The sequence below is a fragment of the Panicum hallii genome, chromosome 7 (assembly GCF_002211085.1).
Source record: "Panicum hallii strain FIL2 chromosome 7, PHallii_v3.1, whole genome shotgun sequence".
Lineage (NCBI taxonomy): Eukaryota > Viridiplantae > Streptophyta > Magnoliopsida > Poales > Poaceae > Panicum > Panicum hallii.
In genome coordinates, this window is record NC_038048.1 from 26148146 (window position 1) to 26171244 (window position 23099).

Genomic DNA, 23099 nt, shown 5'->3' on the forward strand with positions numbered 1-23099 from the left:
TCTCCTCTCTTCTTCTACCTAAGCCGGCGGCTGGGGGAATAACCCACCGACGAGGAAGGGCGGCAGGGGGGTATAACCCGGCCGGCCACCACGGACAGCGGCTACGATCTACGTAGCCGGGGTCCTCCTACCCACGAGCTCACTGCCCTTGACAACCTGGTATCAGTGTCTCGTCGATCCTCGTCCACCACAGCCTCTCCACCAGCCCATCCACCGTCCCCATCTCCTTCCTCTGCCACCCCAGCAACGTCCGGTCCGTCCACCATGGGCGATGACGACCACCCCACCATGGCTGATGTGATGAAGATGCTCCGGTCCCTAACCACCGCCATGGCGCAGATGCAAACCGACATGGCCGGCATGCAAGAGAAGGTCGGCTCGTCGACCGATTCCAGCACCCTCCACGACAGCCAGCATCACACGGATCGCCCCCCCGCGATTCCAGAAGATGGACTTTCCGCGCTTCGACGGCAAGTCCGACCCACTGATTTTCCTCAATCGGTGCGAGTCGTATTTCCGCCAGCAACGCACCATGCCGGAGGAGAAGGTGTGGATGGCGTCGTACAACCTGGAGGATGTGGCCCAACTGTGGTTCATCCAACTCCAGGAGGACGAGGGCACGCCGCCATGGGGGCGCTTCAAGGAACTCCTGAACCTGCGTTTCGGGCCGGTGCTGCGGTCCGCCCCACTGTTCGAGCTCTCCGAGTGCCGCCGCACGGGGACGGTCGAGGAGTATTCCAACCGCTTCCAGGCGCTTCTCCCTCGCGCGGGCCGGCTCGAGGAAGGTCAACGGGTGCAGCTCTACACCGGCGGCTTGCTGCCCCCGCTCAGCCATCAGGTGCGCATCCACGCGCCGGCGACCCTCGCGGCGGCCATGAGTCTGGCACGGGCGTTGGAACTGGTTGAGCTGGACCGTCTCAACTCTGCTCCCAGCAAGGTTGCGCCGCGCACGCCCGGCCCACCGGCCGCGCCTCGTCCAGGCATCTTGGCGGCCCTCCCTGCGCCCGTCCAGCCGGTACCTGCGGTCCAGGCGCTACCAGCACCTCAGGCGCCGCCCCTGGCTCTACCGGCGCCGCCACCACCACGCGGCGGGGGCAAGCGCCTTTCGACGGAGGAGCAGGCGGAGCGGTGCCAACTCGGCCTCTGCTATAACTGCAACGAGCCATACTCCCGCGGCCACAACAGAGTCTGCCGCCGCATCTTCTACATCGACGGCGTCGAGCTGGCCGTGGCGGAACCAGACGAGGAAGCCCCCGTCTACTCCCTCCACGCCGTCGTCGGCGTTCCAGTGTGCGGCACTCTCCAACTCGAGGTGCAGGTGGGCGCGGCCACGTTGACCGCCCTCGTCGACACAGGCTCCACCCACTGTTTCATCGGCGAGGCGGCAGCACAGCGAGCGGGCCTCCCCGTCATGCCTCGGCCTCGGCTGACTGCGACCGTGGCCAACGGTGAACGGATCACCTATCCAGGCGTTCTGCGTCAGGCGCCCATCGTCATCGACAGCCGGCCGTTCGCGGTTGACTTGTACATCATGCCCCTGGCTGGCTATGACCTGGTGCTCGGCACTCAATGGCTGGCTACCTTGGGTGATATTGTCTGGAACGTGGCCGCCGGGACCATGGAGTTCACGGTGGCGGACCAGCAGGTCTGCTGGCGCAGCGTCGCACCACCGACTCCGCCGCGCATCCACTCTGCCTCGGCAACGGAGCCCCTCCTCGCCGATCTGCTTGCATCCTTCGCCGACGTATTCGCCGAGCCAAAGGGCTTGCCTCCCGCGCGGGGCCGCGCGCACCGCATCATCCTCAAGCCGGACACCGCGCCGGTGGCCGTGCGGCCCTACAGATACCCCGCCGCCCACAAGACTGAGCTGGAGCAGCAGTGCACGACCATGATCGCGAACGGCATCGTCCGGCGCAGTGACTCCGCATTCTCCTCGCCGGTCCTTCTCGTCAGGAAGCTGGACAGTTCGTGGAGATTCTGCGTCGACTACCGCGCCCTCAACGCGGTGACGATCAAGGACGCGTTTCCGATCCCCGTCGTCGACGAGCTCTTGGATGAGCTCCACGGCGCCAAGTACTTCACCAAGCTCGACTTGCGCTCGGGGTACCACCAGGTGCGCATGAGGCCGGAGGATGTTCACAAGACGGCGTTCCGTACACACGACGGCCTCTATGAATTCCTGGTGATGCCGTTCGGACTCTGCAATGCCCCGGCCACATTTCAGGCGCTCATGAACGACGTCTTGCGCCCGTTTCTTCGTCGATTTGTACTTGTTTTCTTTGACGACATTTTGATATACAGCTAGTCCTGGGCCGACCACCTGCGTCACCTCCGCGCCGTCCTTAGCGAGCTTCGCCGGCACTCCCTCTTCGTCAAGCGCTCCAAGTGTGCGTTCGGGGTCGCCTCCGTCGCCTACCTCGGCCACACGATCTCGGAGGCGGGAGTGGCCATGGACTCCGCCAAGGTGCAGGCCATTCACGACTGGCCGCTACCTCGCTCGGCGCGAGCAGTACGTGGTTTCCTTGGCCTCGCGGGGTACTACCGCAAGTTCATCCACAACTACGGCTCCATCGCCGCGCCGCTCACCGTGCTACTCAAGAAGGAGGGCTTCACGTGGGGCCCTGAGGTTGCCTCGGCCTTCCTCGCCCTCAAGGAGGCGGTCACCTCGGCGCCGGTGCTCGCTATGCCGGACTTCGACAAGACCTTTGTCGTTGAATGCGACGCGTCGTCCCACGGGTTTGGTGCTGTCCTCATCCAGGAGGGGCATCCGATTGCATTCTTCAGCCGGCCGGTGGCACCTCGACATCAAGCCCTGGCAGCCTACGAGCGTGAGCTCATTGGCTTGGTCCAGGCGGTGCGCCACTGGCGGCCATACCTCTAGGGGTGCCGTTTCACCATCAAGACAGATCACTACAGCTTGAAGTATCTGCTGGACCAGCGCTTGGCCACCATTCCGCAGCACCATTGGGTTGGCAAGCTGCTGGGCTTCGATTTCTCCGTCGAGTACAAGCCGGGCGTGACGAACGCCGTCGCCGACGCGCTGTCCAGGCGCGACACCGTGGAGGGCGCGCTCCTTGCCCTATCTGCTCCGCGTTTTGACTTCATCGACAGGCTCCGGCAGGCCCAACAGAACCACCCGGCCCTTGTCGCTCTCCGTGGCGAGATCACAGCAGGCACCCAACCGGCCCCCTGGGCGCTGGTGGATGGCATGGTGCAGTTTTCTGGGCGGCTGTACATTCCGGCCGACTCCCCGCTGTTACAAGAGATCGTGGGAGCCATCCATGAGGACGGACACGAAGGCGTACAGCGGACGCTCCACAGGCTGCGCCGTGACTTCCATTTCCCTAACATGAAACAAGTTGTGCAGGACAGGGTGCGTACGTGTGAAGTCTGCCAACGCTACAAGTCCGAGCACCAGCAACCGGCGGGTCTTCTTCTTCCGCTGCCGGTTCCCCAAGGTGTGTGGACTGATGTCGCGCTAGACTTTGTGGAGGCGCTCCCACGGGTCCGCGGCAAGTCGGTGATCCTCACCGTGGTGGATCGATTCAGCAAATACTGCCATTTCATACCATTGGCCCACCCGTACTCCGCTGAATCCGTCGCCCAGGCTTTCTTCAACGACATTGTCCGCCTCCACGGTGTTCCTCAGACCATGGTCTCCGACCGAGACACGGTGTTCACATCGACGTTCTGGCAGGAGTTGATGCGGCTGCTGGGGACCAAGCTGCAGATGACCACGGCGTTTCACCCCCAGTCCGACGGACAGTCCGAGTCGGCCAACCGCGTCATCCTCATGTACCTGCGGTGCTTGACCGGCGACAGGCCGCGCGAGTGGCTCCGGTGGCTTCCTTGGGCGGAGTTCCTCTTCAACACGGCGTACCAGACGTCCCTGCGGGATACTCCCTTCCGAGTGGTCTACGGGCGTGATCCTCCCTCCATCCGGTCCTATGAACCCGGGGACACCAGGGTGCCGGCCGTCGCCAAGAGCATGGAGGAGCGCGCGGAGTTTCTTGCGGACATCCGCTACCGTTTGGAGCAGGCACAGGCGTACCAGAAACGCTACTACGACCGTGCGCACCGCGACGTCGCCTTTCAGGTCGGTGACTGGGCCCTGCTTCGACTACGTCAACGCGCGGCGTCATCTCTCCCTCAGGCGGTGGGCGGCAAGCTGAAGCCGCGTTTCTTCGGGCCGTACCGCGTCGTCGAACTCATCAACGAGGTCGCCGTTCGGCTGGAGCTTCCTCCCCGCGCCCGCATCCACAATGTGTTCCATGTGGGGCTGCTGAAGAAGTACCACGGGCCGCCCCCAACGGAGCCTCCCCCATTGCCACTCCTGCATCATGGCGCCATTAGTCCTGAACCAGAGCGCGCGGTGCGGTACCGCCTGGCTCGCGGCGTCCATCAGGTGCTCATCCAGTGGAAGGGCACGTCGGCAGCGTCAGCAACCTGGGAAGATGTCGCGCCGTTCCGCAGCAAGTTCCCCCAGTTCCAGCTCGAGGACGAGCTGGCTCTCGACGGGGAGGGAGATGTCATGTTCAAGCAAGTATACACCAGGCGCCATAGGGCCGGAGGATGTTCACAAGACGGCGTTCCGTGATGTGCACCGAGCCCAGGAACGCGCTGCTGCACGCGCGGAAGCGGCAAGCACGCAGGACATGGCCGCCAGCAGTGGCTAGGAGGAAAGAGATCAACTATTTATGGTTAGTCCTTAATTAGTGGAGTGTGTTACCCCTTTTGGTTGAGCCGGAGGCTATAGATATGCTGTAATCAAACACTTGGAAATTAAGAAAGATATTACCATCTAATCTCCTCTCTTCTTCTACCTAAGCCGGCGGCTGGGGGAATAACCCACCGACGAGGAAGGGCGGCAGGGGGGTATAACCCGGCCGGCCACCACGGACAGCGGCTACGATCTACGTAGCCGGGGTCCTCCTACCCACGAGCTCACTGCCCTTGACATCTGTACAGAGCTGTTTTGACAAAATTAGAGGGCTAGAGAGCTAATGAATTGGCCTTTATCCCGTCTCCTGTTTTAGTCTATCAATCTCTTGTCTGTGGATGAAAGAAAAAGAAAGAAACATTCAGAAAGAACGAAACATTCAGTGTAGTGTGTGGAATTGAGACCTCATTGCCTGAACAGGATGGAACTAAGGTGACAACTTTCTCCTCGTGCAATGGCTGTGTCATATGACTGCTGTTTGAAGTCTTGAGAACGGTAAAGGTGGGCCCTCTGCGGTATGACGCCGGAGCCAAGGACCTCCAGACTTCCAGAGGCTTCCTACCCCATGCTCTGATCGCTTTTCTTTATTTGTGGCCCTTGTGTTGAAATTTGTAAAGGTGTTTTAGGTGGCTTGGGTCGTGATTTGAACAGCTTTTCTCTTATAATTAATAAAATGACGCCGGAAGCTGTTAGAGGCGTCTGATTTGTTTCAGTTTAGTGATCTTGGCCCTGTATCTACTGTAAGACACAAAAGTGATGCACCAATCCATTGTGCCAATTCGCTCTCCTGCTTCTCAAATTTTAGATTAGAGGCTGGCAAGCTATCAAATAAAAAAACAATATTAAGCCGATACAACTTTTTAACGTCACTACATGTAATTTTAGTTGGTTAAAATCTACAAAAGGGAATAGCTTCAATAATCCACAAAGGAAAAAATACTATATTGTACAGTGTTCTATGACACGAGTTTGGTTACAGTCTATGGCGTAAGAGGTAAAACTATTATGTCTTGCATGTATGACATACGACCAAGTAATAAGTGGATTACAAAAAAAACAATCATTAAGTGGTAAATCATTAGATGAACATAAATGGTTGCAAATCTGCAAATTTTCTGGTCTGGCGAATTTCCTCCACAACCCATGAGTACACATAAGACAGATAGGCCCCCTTGTCCCCTTCAAAACACCACCACCCTAGTAGCGGTCAACACCAAATCAGCGTCTATTCTTTGAATCGATACCAGATTTACAGCAATGTACAAGTAACAATATAAAACAAACAAACACTTAGATCTTGTGTCACACCCAACGACCCCACAGGCATTGAAACTGATACAATTGTCTGCATTTCTCTGGGCTTCACCTGAACGTGATGCTGCCTCGCTTGACCATATCTGAAGGTAACTTGAGCAGATAGATTCTTCTACTGATATCGAGCATCCAGATCTCTTTGGATCTAAGACAAGTACTCGATACATTCACAACCAAAACTTTTTCAATGTAGCCATCACTAAACTGATAATTACCTTCACAGCCATTTCTGTCAATTCTAACACAAATCAGACATACAACTTCCACATGACTCCAGTCTAAATTTAAAACTACCTTGAGAACCTTATTTCACCAGAAGTTCATTGTTGTTCTGATGACATTTGGACAGTGGACCTAGTAATTAATTTGCAAATAATATGTTCCCACACTAGTGTTCTTATCTGATGGTGATATCCAAGGTATACAAACACAAGTTTCATAACCTGATTAAGGTAACATGTCTAGTTATCTGCTATGAGGATCAGAATAATTATGGTATAACCAAACCAATAATCATATAGGAGCAACCTCAGTTCATCATTAACAAACAGCAAGCCGCTATAATATAAGAGGCAAATACAATGAAGTCAACAGGGATTATATATTGACCAGTGAATCGCCCAGAAGAACAGACTTAGTATCGTTGAGACAATTAAACTATGACAATAATAACAGGAAAAGGCACTCATCTCAAATAGATATTTGGACGCCAGAACAATACATCAATCATAGAAGTTGCAGCCTAACAATGCCTGGCCCAATGGTTCTCTTGCAAGTTCCCATATGAGGTAATACTAGCTTAGCATCAGCATAAAAGTACAGTAACTTTTCACTAAAAGCTGGCAGAAAGAAGCATCAGTTTCCTTGGCAGGATAACCAATGACTTCAGGTGCTGACGAAGAGGCCCATCAAAGCTCCTGCTGATTACACCAACCAAAACACAGCATTAAATACAGAAACAATGGAAAGCTGCAGATTGACAGATAGATGTGCGTGTTAATGCATTCAGGCATGAACTAGGTTCACAATTGCAAAAATTCTTGTGATGGTTTCAGAATCATAAACTACTGGAGGTAAAATCTATGCGTTATAGCGAAATGTTTGCACAATGCCAGGCAGCAATAACAACCAGACTTCAGATCACATTAAGCAAAAGATAGGTCTCAACATTCAATACACTAAATGATTGACAGGCATCAACACAGCAATTGAACCCTAATAACATGTTTCCCCAACAATTGAGCACGAATTCAGCATTTCCCCTCAACTAATTACATCATCAGATCACAAAATTCATCACGGCAGATTGAATATAAGCATCGAGGGATCAAGAAGCCCCAATCCGCACCGAGATCAGTGGTGGTGGTGGCTGTGGTCGTGGGAGGACGACGGGCATCCGCCACCGCCGCTGCTGCTGGTGCCCTCGCCAGCTTCTCCCCGCGGGCACCGGTGCCCGCCGCCGGGGGCCTCGTCGTCGCTGCAGTCCTCGTCGAAGGGGACCTCCTTGTGGAAGATGCAGCACTTCTTGGAGCTCTTGCGGCCGAGGCCCTCGTTGTCCACCGTCCCCTCCTTCCACGACACCTTCTTCTTGCCCCGCCGCTTCAGCCGCAGCACCACCGCCTCCGCCGGCGCCGGCGCGGCCGTCGCCGGGGGCGGGGCCGAGGAGGACGAAGAGGGGGAGGGGTCGACCGTCACGGTCACGGATCCGGCCGACGACGCGTGCGGCGGCGGCGCGCGGGTCGCCATGGGAATTGGGGATTTTCCTCCGCTATTGCGTGCTGGAGTTCGCCCCTAATTCCTTCGTTTTCGGCCTTGTAGTAATTGCATTGGCGCTCTATTGGTAAAGGTGAGGCAGTTTTGCTGGAGGCATAAAAAAAAGTTAATTGAACAGGTGCCACTGCAAATATACAACTTCTAAAATATACCATTACAATTTACCTATACGAAATCGTACCATTACAATTCGTTCAAACTCTAAACTGTGCCATTTTCTACGTATCCGACGGCTTTGGACCCACCTGCAGGCTGCTGTATTTTTGCATAGCCCAAAATACCCTTGCTATATCTCTCTGTCTCAACTTATAGGCACGGGCCCCACAGTTCAGCACCTTCCTCCGTCCTTCCTTCCCCCCAATCCATCCTATGATCCTATCCCGATGGAGACCTCGGTGAGGGAGGACGAAGTGGCACGCATGGCCACCAGCAGCAGCGGTGCCATGGCCACCTCCCCCTCGCCTCCTCTCTCTTCCGCCGGCTCGCCCCCTTTGCACAGCGTTGAGCCCCTGCACTGCACAGATTCGCCCATTGTCTGACATTGGGTGACGGCGACCTTGGCCATGACGCCACCATTGGAGGGGAGCGAGCGGGTGGGACGGCCATGGACGGACGCGGACGGGCACGCGGAGGTTACATGGAGATTGGAATCCCCCTAATCCATCGCAAGCAGCTGCCACTCTTGCCTCCCTAGTTCCTCCAAATCCAATCCACCGAGCAAACAACCTATGGAGGCCAAGCCTTCCTCTCTACTCCAATCGAGATGCAAGCAGGCGCTCCCCCATCTCCAAATCAGAGCAGGCAGCCGCTCATTCTTGCTCTACTTCGCGGCTGGCTGTTGCACGGTGCCGACCTCCTATGGCATGAGTAGCACGCGGACGCGGAAGGCTGAGGATGGCCGGCCGCGGTGAGCTCTGGCGCGTGCGGGCATGCAAGCAGGCGGCGAACGCGGGCGGCAGCGGCGGTGAGCAGACTGGTGGCCGTGGGGAGGCGAACCCTCGGCGGCGGCGTTGCGGTGGCTGTCGACGCCTTACTTTTCAAGCTCATGCTGGGATTGGCAGCCAAGGCTTTCGGGGAAGCAAGGATGGCTGGAGGTTGAAGGAGAAGCTGACGTGTGGGACCCACATGTCAGCGAACGGAGGAAGAAAGAAGCAGCAAAGGTGTTCTGGTCCATATAGAAGATGCGTACGCGTACAGTGGCGTGACAGTGGGCCTAGGAATAAAAAAACATAGAAAATGGCAAGGAATAGGTAGACAAAGAATTATAATAGCAAGTTTCAGAATAGGTAAATTATAATAGTAGATCTCAAAACTTCAAAAAATATAATGGCATGGCTGCAATTAACCCTAAAAAAGCTATAGAAATTATAGGTGTTTTAAAGTCACGCCCACCAAAGGATACCCGTGAGGTGGTGAGTTTGTAGGTAGAGCGTCACCGAGATCAGGAACTCGAAAGTACAAGGAACATAAAGTTTAGATAGGTTCGAGTCGCCGAGAGCGTAATGCCCTACGTCCTATATGGTTTGTATTGCCTTAGGTGTTGATCGGGTGATCTCCTGTTTGGAGGGGGTCCCTGCCCGCCCTTATATAGCCTCGGGGGACAGGGTTACATGGAAGTCCTACTCGATTACAAGCCCAGGAGTACTACCTGAATACTTTTCGGGTAGTTTCTTTCTGTTCCGACTAGTTCTATTAGTGTTCGAGTAGTCCTACTACGATACGAGTAGTTACAACAGAGGTAGGGCGTAGGCCATGTTCCATCCCTTATCCTAAGATATGTACGCTATGTGCACAGTCCTGTGGGACCTGGTCTGACAAGCCCCCGAGCTCTTCGTAGTCGAGTATTGTAGGCGTCCAAGTACTTTTGAAGGCATCTTCGAGTTCTCCCAAACTCCATCTTGAAAGTGTCTTCTGAGTACTTCTTGACTGCATCGAGACTGTGAGGTTCATGCTCCAAGTAGTTGTCAAGTCTTCTTTTATATGGGGTGCGATTGAACTTGCACTCCATATGGAGTAGCCTTCGAGCCTTAGGTTGACTCGTAGAATCAGGCTAAGGGTCAATTTAGTCTTGAGTTTTCTGTTCTTATCTTCCAAAAGATTTAAAAAATAAGTTGCTGATGACACGTATCACTGCAGCCACCGAGCCTTGAATCCAAATCCTCAAGATTTTGAATAAAGGATCCAAATAATTGTGGTCTGCAATATATGACGATTAAGATTTGATGGTGAAGATGGGCAAATTGGTTCATAAATTCAAAAACCACTTTTTTCAGAATGAATTCCCTGAAAAAATAGTTAAATAAATAACTTCTCCAAAAAGCGCCCTAAATTTCCGCTCAAATCAAACCTTATTCGCTGACTGCCGTGTTGCCTCCAGCCCCCGAACCTGGGAGCTAGATGAGATACACCTAATAGTCGGTGGCGCCAACCCCCGAGCCTAAGCATTGACCAAGTTACCATTGGATCTTGAATTGTCGATGAAGTCGATTAGTCGGAGTCGATTCCGACTAGTTTTGTAGATGAGATGAGTAGTCGAAGTAGTTGCTAGCGTGTAATACTACTCGGAAACTAGTAAATGTGGTATTATAGTAACAAAGCCCCTTTAATAATATAGAATACTAGTCGAGAACTAGTAATCTGAGCGTTACTAGAAGTATGAGAGCGAGGCCCTTTCAGTAAACTTACACGTAGTACCAGTCGTGAACCAGTAAACGGAGTAGTACTGGAAGTATGGGAGTGAAGCCCCTTCAGTAACATAGAATACTAGTCGAGAACTAGTAATCTGAGCGTTACTAAAAGTACGAGAGCGAGGTCCCTTCAGTAACATAGAGTGATAGTCGAGAACTAGTAATCAAAGCGTACTGGAAGCTTGGGAGTGAGACCCCTTCAGTAACATAGAATACTAGTCAAGAAGTAGTAATCTGAGTGTTACTGGAAGTATGCGAGCGAGGCTCCTTCCGTAAACTTGCACGTAGTACTAGTTGAGAACCAGTAAACGGAGTAGTATTAGAAGTATTGATCTCTAGTCGCCTACTAAAGACTATTCTTTGGGCGGGCCGTGAGAATTCACATGTTGCCATACGAAAACGTCACGGTTGGCCCGAAGAAAGTGACGACGAGGTCCTTCACGTGGGGTTGATCAGTTCCGTGGTCGGACCACGACAGGTCATACGTTGGCATGTGAAGATGTCTTGGTTGGCTAAGAATGAAAATGTCGTGGATGCTAGATATTCTAAGAGTTTGGGACCTCCTGGCCATCAGGGTACTGTAAGCGATACGACCCTGGTCCTGTAACCTTATGCACGATGAAAGGTCCCTCCCCTCGCGAATTAAGCTTGTGTAGCCCGGTTTCATCCTGGATACGGCAAAGGACCATATCTCCAACGTTGAAAGAGCATCGTTGAATGTTCTGGTCGTGGTAACGACGGACGCCTTGTAAGTAGCGGGGCGACTGGAGCAAAACATAGCATCGGACTTCTTCTGCTGAATCAAGTTCGAGATGTCTTGGGTCATCAGCCTTGCCTTCTTCGTACATCTCTAGTTAAGGAGATTGCCACATGACATCAGCCGGTAATATAGCTTCGGACTCATAGATGAGAAAGAAAGGTGACTGTCCTGTGGCTTTGTTTGGTTGTGTGCAAAGCCCCCAAACTACTGACGAGATCTCATTGATCCATTTGCCGTCCTTTTTGCTATTCTCGTCGTAGAGTCTTTTCTTCAAACCATCAAGGATCAAGCCATTGGCCCGCTCAACCTGGGTGTTGGCCTGCGGGTGAGCCACTGAAATATACTTGACCTCAATGACACTACGTTCACAGAACTCCCAAAACTGATGCGGGTGAAAATTGGATCCCAGGTCCATGATGAGAGTGTTAGGGAAGCCGAATCGGTGTAAGTTGTCGCAGATGAAGCTAACCACTCAATCTGCAGAGAGCTTTGTAATTGGCTTGTACTCGATCCACTTCATGAACTTGTCGATGGCTACCAAGATGTGAGTAAAACCTCCTGGCATAGTTGTCAAGGGCCCTATCATGTCCAGGCCCTAGCATGCAAACATCCATGAAGGTGGTATGGTAATAAGGTTGTGGGCCGGGACGTGGGTTTGCTTGCTGAAGAACTGATAGTTTGTGCACCGGCAAATGAGTGCTTTGGCGTCTACCAAAGCAGTCGGCCAGTAGAACCCGGATCTGAAAGCTTTGCCAACTAGTGTGCGAGAAGCAGCATGGTTTCCTCACACGCCTTCATGAATCTCCTGGAGAATTTCTCTGCCTTCCTCCGTGCGGACACACTTCATGAGTATGCCTGATGCTGATCCATGCTTGTATAAGTTGTCCCCGACTAGAACGTACCCTTTGCTGCGCCTTAGGATGCGTGTGGCCTTAGTGCTTTTTGGGTCGACGCCGGGGGGTAGTTTGTGCTCCTTGATGTAGTCGAGAAACATCACCCGCCAGTCGACCTCGATCATCAAAACCTCTTGGTCGGGTTCCAGTGGACCCTGAGCGATGGTGCTTTGATCTAGTAACTTGATGGATGGGTGATGCAACTCGTGGACGAAAACTCTCGGTGGGACTTTAGCCCGATCAGAATCCAGTTTCAAGAGCACATCCGCTCCCACATTGTTGTCGCGAATCACATGATGAATTTTCAGCCCCGAGAACTTGTTCTTGAGCTTAGGTATCTCCACAACGTATGCGTCCATGGTGTTCTTGTTGACGTCCCACTCTTTGTTAACTTGTTGGACCACCAGCAAGGAGTTGTCTTAGACAAGTAGTCGCTTGATGCCTAGAGAGACTGTCATGCGTAGCCTGTGCAGTAGTGCCTCGTACTCGTCTTCGTTGTTCGAGACCTCAAATGGTATTTGGAACAGATACTTGAGTTTTTCTCCTTTTGGACTAATGAAGAGTACTCCCGCACCGCAGCCTCCGAGCTTGAGAGAGCCGTCGAAGTACATCACCCAATGTTCTGGCTGGTTGGCTAGGGCTTCCACTTGGTTTTCTCACCATTTTGCCATGAAGACGACTAGTGCCTATGACTTGATGGCCGTTCGGGACTTGAAGTCGAGGGTGAGAGCCCCCAGTTCCACTGCCTACTTGGAAATGCGCCCTGTGGCGTCCCGATTTTAGAGAATATAGGCCAATGGGAAATCAGTGACTACCGAGATGTTGTATGCGTCGAAGTAGTGGCGATGCTTCCTAGAGGGGATGAGTATAGCGTAGAGTAGTTTCTAAATTGTGGGGTATCGAACCTTGGATTCAGAAAGGACTTCGCTAACGAAGTAGATGGGCCGCTACACACCAAAGGCATGGCCTTCCACTTAGCGTTCCACCACGATTGCCATGCTGACGACGTGAGTAGTCACGGCGATGTATAGTAATAGGTTCTCGCCTTGTTGTGAAGCTGTTAGGATGGGGGACGACTGCAAATGATGCTTGAGATCTTCCAACGCACGAGTAGTCACAGCGATGTATAGTAACAGTTCTCACCTTGTTGTGGAGCTGTTAGGATGGGGGACGACTACAAATGATGCTTGAGATCTTCTAGCTCCTGCTTCGCCTTCTCAGTCCACTAGAACTTGTCGTGGCGTTTGAGCAATTTGAAGAAGGGTAATCCCCATTCTCCAAGTCGCGAGATAAACCTGTTCAGGGCCGCCATATAGCCTGTGAGCTTCTGGACATCCTTGATTGTCTGTGGAGTGTGTCAGTGTTTTACCGCCACGCCCACCCAGGGATACCCCCGAGGTGGTGAGTTTGTAGGTAGGGTGTCGCCGAGATCAGGAAATTGAAGGTGCAAGGAAACACAAAGTTTAGACAGGTTCTGTGGCAGAACCAATCTGAATTATACCGGCTCAAGTACGCGAGTCCACTCCCGAGGGCTCCAACGTGCTTCAAATGATATAATCCCTTGGTCTGTCGGGTAACGTCCCGATAAACCACCGATACACAGGATCAAATAAGGTTACCTCACATGAAGGTGAGTCCAGAGATACAATCACCATCATATTTTACAGCACAGAGAATTACATTACAAGAGTTTCCAAAAGAAGTACGAAGTTTTAAACTTAGAGAAAACATTACAACTGTTGAAGCTATGGTCTTTCTTGGCAGCGGAAAACATACGCGATGATCTACAGCACGTCGTCAAGACGGATGTCATGCTAAGCCCAAGCGTGACATCTCTCAGTATCACCAATGTTGGTCGGGGACGGATCCCATTTCACGGACCAACCTTCTAGAAGAGCATAGGGCCGAGGCAAGGGAAGAGTAGGGTCTTCAAGACATTATCTGCAAAACATATAACTAGCAAGGCTGAGTATACTAATACTCAGCAAGGCTTACCCGGTCATGGTATACTTAGCCATGTAACTAGACTTATGAAGGCTTTTAGTTCTGAGTAGAGTTTTCAGCTGAAAAGCATTAAAGAGTAAATCCTTAAGGTCAACTTTTAGCTTTCAGGTTCTAGTTGATTAACCATTCTAGGTAAGCACCTATAACTACTCAAACATGGTAGAATCTTTAATCAAAATATCATCTTTGATAATCACATAGTTGCTCTTGTTACTCAATGTGGAAAAGGGGATAAGCAGTCTCATTCATCGTGAGAGGCGGACGATTCCTGAATCGAGATTCAACCTTGCAAGGTAAACCTAACTCACACGCTTGGAACACCACAGGGTCGTTCCGAAGCAACTGTTTGCCTTTCATTCCGACTCGTGGACAGGTCCACCACAAGCGACTGCAGGACCATACGCACTTCCAAAGTGCAGGACGTACGTCTGTAGCGCGACTACAAAACCCGTACTCCTGGTTGCCCTTGCAACACGTATTCCCACACGTCGAACATAAGTAACCAGAAGAAGCAAAACGAGTGGTGGGAGGTATGTCCACTCCTTGGGCCGATTGGTTACTAGGCTTATCGCTTACCATATTTCGCGGCATGTGGCTAGTACTTTCAAACACTTAACCCGCACTTCCACACGCTGCGACCTTAACAGATTCAACAACACAGACGGGGTATCACCTCAACTATGATACCTCATAAAACTCCCGTCCGGCATCCTTATAGTGATAATAGGAATGTAAACATTACAACTCCTATATCGCGCGAGTGACAGGAAATCACTCGACTTCTACCGGCCCTATTAGCATAGCTAGTCGGACTCGAGTGCTAGTATCCATTACATTGGTTCCTAGGAGAATGCAACTAGGGTTTCAAGCAATTCCTAAGAACTTAATGCATAGAATACGTAAATAGATATAGATTGCAGTGTAATTAAAATAGAGGGTTATATCCGGGGCTTGCCTTTACTGGTGGGGCTAAAGTCAGAAATGTCAATATCTTCCGAACTTTGGTTCGGGGCTTCAGTTAATTCCTTGGTGACGTTCACTTGGTCTTCAGAAACATCCTCTGTAGACTCCGGGGGGATCTCGCAGGTACCGTTGCTGAAAGTAGTCGTATCTACATGCGATGCAACATTATATTTAAAGTATGCATACGAAACTATCTCACTTTACAATAAAGTTGCAATTCAACACTCATTTAACATATTACGCGTATAACAATCAAAAGATCTGAAACTAACTTAAATAGAGCTTTAGGAGGACAACTAATTTGGATCGGCTACTTGTTGAAGATTACAACAGAGCTGATGGGAACAACATGGGTTTAGCCGATTGATGAGTGCATCGGGTTTCTAGACGATCGATGAAAGCATTGATTACCTCAGCAGAGGGGTGATTCCTAAAGCAGTTGTGTCTTAACTGAGATGTGCTTAAGTGTTATTCTAGGTAACTAGGTCTGGTTGTATCGACTCGATTACGTCAGCACCACAATTGAGTGACGTACAACCGATTGGAGTGTGGTTAAGGGTATGTGACCGATAAGTATAAAGCCGACCTCTCAGTCGATAAATCGACTGATAGAAGTGTGTGGATATGGATGGGGAAGCTAAGGATTGATCGGCCGTGTTTGATCGACATGGAAAAGCAACCAAAATCGGCTTGGGTCGGCCGATGGCAAGAACCTTAAGGTCGTGCGTGCAACTCTGATACACCATCTAGGTGCAGTCGATGTAGGACAGAACAAAGGAATTGTATCGACAGTAGCCGATATAAGAAGGATAACAACTAGATCAACTGACCAGCCGAGGGTAGAAGCATCGACGGACAGCAGTTACACAGGAACATCATAGACTTAAGAAAACTGATGCTTAGCGGCTGAGCTGATAGCCTGACACTGAAGCACAGCTGCCGAGATGTAGTGGCTAAGCAGCAGATGCATGTGGACTAACAAGGATCTTTATACGAAGAGGACCTTAAAGAGACTGCAATCAAGACAAGGACAATGTCTTGATGGCAGAGATATGAGCACTCGTGGGACAGGATTAACTAGATATCACACATTTCTATTTAAGACCTATATTCTATGGCTTACTTTTCAGTTATAACACAGGCACACAATATAACGCACAATAAAACATTCATTCCCTAACATTTAACCTAGACCACACATCAAAGGCTTTCACTCAAGATCACAACATAACACTTATAGATTTTGACCTAGGGTTTCAAACAAAACTGATTTTGTACTTTTATGAACTTCTTACAAAAATCCATGAAATGTAGAAGTTCACTGATTTGAAATAAAGAAAGCTCTGGAAATCTTATAGAAAACACCCTAGAACTTTCTAAACCGAAGCAATCAAGTCCCTGGTTCGGGAAAACAGATAACAGGAAGTTAACGACGATATTCCAGCAAAGGAATCGCCGGCATTAGAAAGATTCAATGGATCAGGGCAAACCTTGGGGTAGCCTTGGTTATGAAGGAGAACAGACGGAAAGTGAACTCCCGCGATGAACAGAATCGGTGATAAGATAAGCTCGACGATGACGAGATTCCGTGGTTGACGAAGAAGTTTGCCGGGTAGGGTTGCCGTGGGTGGAAGATGGCCGAAGGAGTAGTCTCCGTGGTGACTCGTGGTGATAGCGGTTGAGTGAGCCATGAGGGATATGAATTGTTGGAGGTCGTGGACCCTGGGACGAGACGATAGAGCCGGATTGGTTCGTTAGGACAACTCCTCCGCGAACCTCCAGGGTCCAACTGCTCACGAGCTAAGCCTTCTTTTGCTCACGCACGTGTGCCACTGAAATACGGCCGGCACACCCGCGTAGCTCCCTGCAGGACTGCCGTGCTTGGTTGCATCGAGGCTCCTCCGAGCTCGTCACGCCTAACTGCCGCCTTCGCTCCACAACTCCTCCTTCCGACTCGCCTCGCCAAACTCGTAGCCGCATCACCATCTGTGGCCTCCGCCGTCCCACGCCGAGCACTCGACGTGGTCGAACCCTGGAAGGAAACCCTGGACGCCATGCTGTTTGCGGACCAGCTGCTGTTAAACCCTCGCCGCTGTTTCCGCCTCGACCACCTCGTGCTGCTGCTCCTCTTCTTTCTCATCTGCTGGACCTGCGTTGCCTCGGCCTTGTCGCGCCGCATCTGCACACCGTCGCAACATCCGCCCGACGGCGTCTTGCACCCTTGACGCCTCGTCCAACAGCAGAACCCTCGCGTTCTTCAGCACCGTGCGTATCGGCATTTCATCGAACACCTGGGCTGCGTCTTCGATACGGCCAAACCTGCACCACTCAGAGATCACCGTGGCATAAACAGGGTCGACGCCACCGTGTTCCCGCATCTCGCGCAGAAGCACTTCACCGCAACTCCTCCTGCGCGTGCCGTTGCTCGGCACGTCGCACTCCAGCATCGCCTGCTCGTGCCCATGGGCCCGCTCTGCTCCGGCCGCCCAACACCTGCACACACCGCCAGCTTCCGCGCATCACCGCGCGCACGCTCGCGCCACCCACTCGGCGTTGCTCACGTTCGCTCCTGCACCGCCCGCGAACCGCTCCAGTCCTGCGCTTGCCCACTCACGCGTGCCGCCTGGAGCCGCCAGCACTCTGTTCCACCCGCGCGCGTGCCTGTTGCGGCCGCCGTTTCCACTCTGGCGCCGCTCGCCCGGGCCGCTCCTGTTCTGCCGCGCTGGCGCCCGCAGCTGCGCGCCCCAACGCCTCCTGTGCGCGCTCCGCGTCTGCCTTCGCCGTGCCGCTCCACATCCGCGCGCTGCCAGGTCCCGCGCCCTGCACCGCTCGCTCACGCAGGTGCGCACCGCGCCAGGAGCCGCGCCCGCTCACTTCCACTTTGCCGCGGCCCGCGTGCTCGAGCCTGCTCCACGCCTGCGCTGGCTCCCGCCGCCAGCCGCGCTCGCGCTGCTCGCGCCGCGCAGCGCCCGCGCCAGCCGTTCGCCCAGTGCCTCCTTGCACCGCAGCCGCCCGCCTGAGCCGTTCTGCTCCGTCGCCCATGCGCCTGGGCCGCTCGCCGCTCGGGCTGGCCCCGCTCCGCGCGCCCCCATGCCGTCGGTCAAGCTGTGCGCGCACCGCCAGGGGCCCGCCTCCGCGCTCGAGCGCCCGTACTACGCGCGCTGCTCCCTGTGCGCCTCCGCCTGGAACTGAGCAGAGGGAGGGAGGGAAAGAAACAGGGAGAGAGACAGGAGAGAAGAAGCGCCACCAGTGGAGAGGAAGAGATAGCGCGTAGGAATAGATAAATAGAGAAAGAAAGGAAAAACAAAGAAGAAGGGGGAATGGAATTCCCCAAGGACTTATGCGTAAAATTAGAAAACTGCAGGGACCTGTTTGTAAAGCAAAATTTTCTGTTGATTTAAAACCCTAACGAAGAAATGCCCAAAACGAAAGTTGGAGAGTTTTTCAAACTCTACAACATTGCTTTAGGGCTCAAGTTCAAAAACTCAAAACTTATAGCTTTACACGTGAATCATTGAACAAAAGTCGGATTTGAATTGCTTTTGTCCTAAAGAATGAAACTTTATAAAATTCAGGACCTAAATGCAAGCATTTATGACACGTCATGATGACGGGATAGACTCGTTATAATGATTGGATAGACATGTCATGATGACTTGCACTTTTACACTTTAGTCCTGAGTAAATTTGAAAGTTACTTTTGTAAATCAAATATTTGCATAAAAGGACTTGTACTTTTATAAAATTACATAAACACCCTTATTTTTACCATTTTACCCAAAAATTTTTACACACTTCAACACACACATTTCAAATGAAACTTTTGGATAAATATATATTTTTTACAGGGAATAACATAAGAAAAACATGTTTACAAATCCACCTTTCACTTATTTCGAAATTATCCTTCTCCAAATACATTTTACAAAACAACACTAGGTTTTTCTGTAATTACAAAAATACCCTTTTTACTTGTACTTTTAAATTTTCAAAAGTTTCACATAAACATACACAAGCTTTACACTTAACAAACACATATTTCACACTAACAAAATATAGGTCTAGCATTACAAGTACACGAACTGTCACAGGTTCGGGCCGCTGAGAGCATAATACCCTATGTCTTGTGTGGTTTGTATTGCCTTAGTTGGTGATCAGGTGATCTCCTGGGTGATCTGTTGCATGAGGCACAATTTATCCCTCATGCTCCCTGCTTGAGGAGGGTCCTTGTCCGACCTTATATAGTCTGGGGGGATATGGTTGCATGGAAGTCCTAGTCCGATACGAGCCCTAGTGTCCTACCTGAGTGGTTTTCGGGTAGTTTCCTACTGTATCCGACTAGTTTTACTACTGTATGAGTAGTTCTACTAGGCTATGAGTAGTTACAACTGGTGTAGGGCATGGGCCATGTCCTACCCCTTATCCTGTAAGATGTTGGCAATGTGCACAGTCCCGTGGTCCCGGGTCTGACAAGCCCCCGAGCTCTTCATAGTTGAGTACTGCAGGCTTTCGATTACTTCTGAATGCATCTTCGAGTTCTCCAGAACTCCATCTTGAAGGTGTCTTCCAAGTACTTCCTTGGCTGCATCGAGGCTGTGAGGTGCTCATGCTCTAAGTAGTTGTCAAGTCTTCTTTTATATGGGGTGCGATTGAACTCGCACTCCATGTGGAGTAGCCCTCGAGCCTTAGGTTGACTCATAGAATCAGGCTAAGGGTCAATCTGGTCTTGAGTCTTTTGTCCTTATCTTCCAAAAGATTTGAAAAATAGGTCACAAGTGACACATGTCCCGCAGTCCCCGAGCCTTGTAGTTGAAGTAGTCGCTAGCATATCATCGAGCAGAATCGATTCCGACTAGCTTGTAGGTGAAACAAGTAATCAAAGTAGTTGCCAGCGTGTCGCCGTGCATTCTTCACGAAATCCAGTAGTCGATGATGGTTGTTGATAAACCCAACTAGTCGAAGTCGAATCTGATGAGTAGTCATTGTAGTCAGCAATATGTAGTCGAGTGTTCTCATGAAATCGGAGTAGTCGTTGGCGATTGTTGATGATGCCAATTAATCAGAGTTGAATCCAACTTGCCCAGCAGCAAGATCCAGATTAGGTACCCTGCAAGGTAAACATAAAAGAATGTTGTAACTGATATACATGAAACCTTGTTGGGAGCAATGCCCTTGTAGTAAACTCCATATATAACTAGTCGAAAACTTGTAAACAGAGTAATACCGAAAGTATGGGAAAGAGGCCCCTTCAATAACATAGGGTACTAGTTAGAAATTAGTAATTAGAGCGTTACTAGAAGTATGGGAGCGAGGCCCCTTAAGTAAACTTGCACGGATACCAGTCGTGAACCAGTATACGGAGTTATACTGGAAATATGGGAGCGATGCCCCTTCAGCAACATAGCCTACTAGTCAGAAACTAGTAATCCGTTACTGGAACTATGGGAGCAAGACCCCTTCAGTCAACTTGCACGGATACCAGTCGTGAACTAGTAAACAAAGTTATACTAGAAGTATGGGAGCGAGGCCCCTTTAGTAGCATAGCATACTAGTCGGAAACTAGTAATCTATTACTGAAAGTATAGGAGCGAGGCTCCTTCAGTAACGTAGCATACTAGTCGGAAACTAGTAGTCTGTTATTGGAAGTATGAGAGCAAGGCCCCTTCAGTAAACTTGCACGTAATACCTGTCGTAAACCAGTAGAATGGAGTTGTACTGGAAGTATGGGAGCGAGGTCCCTTCAATAACATAGAATACTAGTTGGAAACTAATAATTAGAGCGTTATTAGAACTATGGGAGCAAAACCCCTTCAGTAAACTTGCACGGATATCGATCGTGAACTAGTAAATGGAGTTATACTGAAAGTATGGGAGCGAGGCCCCATAAGTAACATATTATACTAGTCGGAAACTATTAATCTGTTACTGAAAGTATGGGAATGAAGCTCCTTCAGAACATAGGATACCAATTGTGAACCAGTAAATGGAGTTGTACTAGAAGTATGGCAGCGAGGCCACTTCAGTAACATAGCATACTAGTAGGAAACTAGTACTCTATTTCTGGAAGTATGGAAGCGAAGCTCCTTCAGTAAACTTGCACGGATACCAGTTGTGAACCAGTAAATGGAGTTGTACTCAAAATATGGGAGCGAGGCCCCTTCAGTAACATAGTATACTAGTCGGAAACTAGTATTCTGTTACTGAAAGTATGGGAGCGAAGCTCCTTCAGTAACATAGAATACTAGTCGAAAACTAGTAATCTGAATATTACTAGAACTATGGGAGCGAGGCCCATTTAGTAAACTTTGCACGGATACCAGTGTGAACCAGTAAATGGAGTTGTACTGGAAGTATGGGAGCGAGGCTCCTTCAGTACACTTGCACGGATACTAGTCGTGAACCAGTAAATGGAGTTGCACTGGAAGTATGTGAAGGTGACTGGAAGTCAATTAGCGAGGGAGAAATAAATTTTGCTGGTAGTTTCAGTCGATTCCTTGGGCGGACCATGAGAATTCACATGTTGAATTGCGAAAACATCACGGTTGGCCCGAAGGAACTGATGACGAGGTCCTTCACGTGGGGTGATCAGTTCGTGGGGCAGGCCAAGACAATTCGAGTGGTGCCATGCAAAGATGTCTTGGTTGGCCCAAAGGAGGTGACGACGAGGTCCTGCACTTGATCTTGATCAGTTCCTTGGGCGGGCCAAGACAAGCTGCGTATGTTGCCATGTGAAGATGTCTCGATTGGCCCAAAGGAAGTAACAACGCATTGTTACAAAAGTAGTCGTTGTGCAAAGATGACTCGGCTAGCCCGAAGGAACTCCTTGGGCGGGCCAAAACAAGTCGTATGTTGCCATGCAAAGTTGTCTCGGTTAGCCCGAAAGATCTCCTTAGGCGGGCCAAAACGAGTCGTATGTTGCCATGCGAAGATGTCTTAGTTAGCCCGAAGGAATTCCTTAGGCGGGCCAAGACAGTTCGTACAACGCTGAAATATGGGTGAACGAACAAGCCCTATTTTGGGTGAATTCCTTGATCCCCTGACTGAGTGGTTGAACGAATTCTTTGGGAAAAACCCCTTATTTCGAGATAAAACTCAAGACAATGGTTAAAGAAATTCCCTGAAGATCTTAGTAAAACATCCTTAAAACATGTAAAGTCACTGATTCCCTAACTGAGTGGTTGAACGGATTCTTTGGGAAAAAACCCCTTGTTTCGATATAAAACTCAAGACAATGGTTAAAGAAATTCTCTAAAGATCTTCGTAAAACCTCCTTAAAACGGGTAAAGTCGCTGATTTCGTGACCGAGTGGTTGAACAAATTCTTTGGGAAAAACCCCTTGTTTTGAGATAAAACTCAAGATAATGGTTAAAGAAGTTCCCTAAAGATCTTTGTAAAACCTCCTTGAATAAGATCTTAGGCTTACCGTGGGCAGCCGCCTTGTTACGCCCAGCTCCCGAGCGTAGAAACTAGACGAGTATGGATAGTTGTCGATCTTGATTCTTGGGTAATTGCCGACGAAGCCGTGTTGCTTGTTGATGAAGCTGCACCGGTTTGTTGATGATCCCGACTAGTCGGAATCACTTCCAACTAGTCACTGGTGGTGTGAGTCCCGCTCCCCACTAGTTGTGTAGTTGAAGTAGTCGTTGACGAGTCACCGAGTGCCCTCGCGAGGGCGAAGTAGTCGTCGAGGAATTAAGGGTCCTGCCTTCCTGGAATGGTTCTAGGCCTGACAAGTTGTTGGGGTTGGTGGCACAGAAAAGTGGGCTAGGATCCGGTAGCTTGGAGGACTCCGTGCCCATCCGATGCCCGAGCCCACCCGACCAAGTTGAAAACACAGAAAGGTGCGCTGAGCCGGGTAGCTTGGAGGACTCCTTGCCCTTCCAATGCCCGGGCCCACCTGACCTAGTTGAAAACACAGAGAGGTAGGCTGAGCCGGGTAGCTTGGAGGACTCGTGCCCTTCCAATGCCCGGGCTCGCCCGACTAA

General features: G+C 50.8%; 1 protein-coding gene across 2 annotated transcripts; it reads right to left on the reverse strand.

Annotated features, from left to right (window-relative positions):
• Positions 1–6611: 6611 nt before the first annotated feature.
• LOC112898939 (protein phosphatase 1 regulatory subunit INH3) lies at positions 6612–7894 on the reverse strand. 2 transcript variants are annotated; one of them, XM_025967262.1, is made up of 2 exons: positions 7383–7894; positions 6612–6951 (listed from the first exon to the last, which is right to left on the reverse strand). In XM_025967262.1, exon 1 carries the CDS (start codon positions 7778–7780, stop codon positions 7388–7390), a length of 393 nt encoding a protein of 130 aa, XP_025823047.1. In that variant the 5' UTR covers positions 7781–7894; the 3' UTR covers positions 6612–6951; positions 7383–7387. The 2 variants fall into 2 exon arrangements, with proteins under 2 accessions (XP_025823047.1, XP_025823046.1); XM_025967261.1 differs by having other exon boundaries at positions 6612–6954.
• Positions 7895–23099: the final 15205 nt, after the last annotated feature.

Excerpts from the sequence above, each read along its gene's own strand:
- LOC112898939 (XM_025967262.1), bottom strand. The coding sequence starts at position 7,780 with ATGGCGACCCGCGCGCCGCCGCCGCACGCGTCGTCGGCCGGATCCGTG.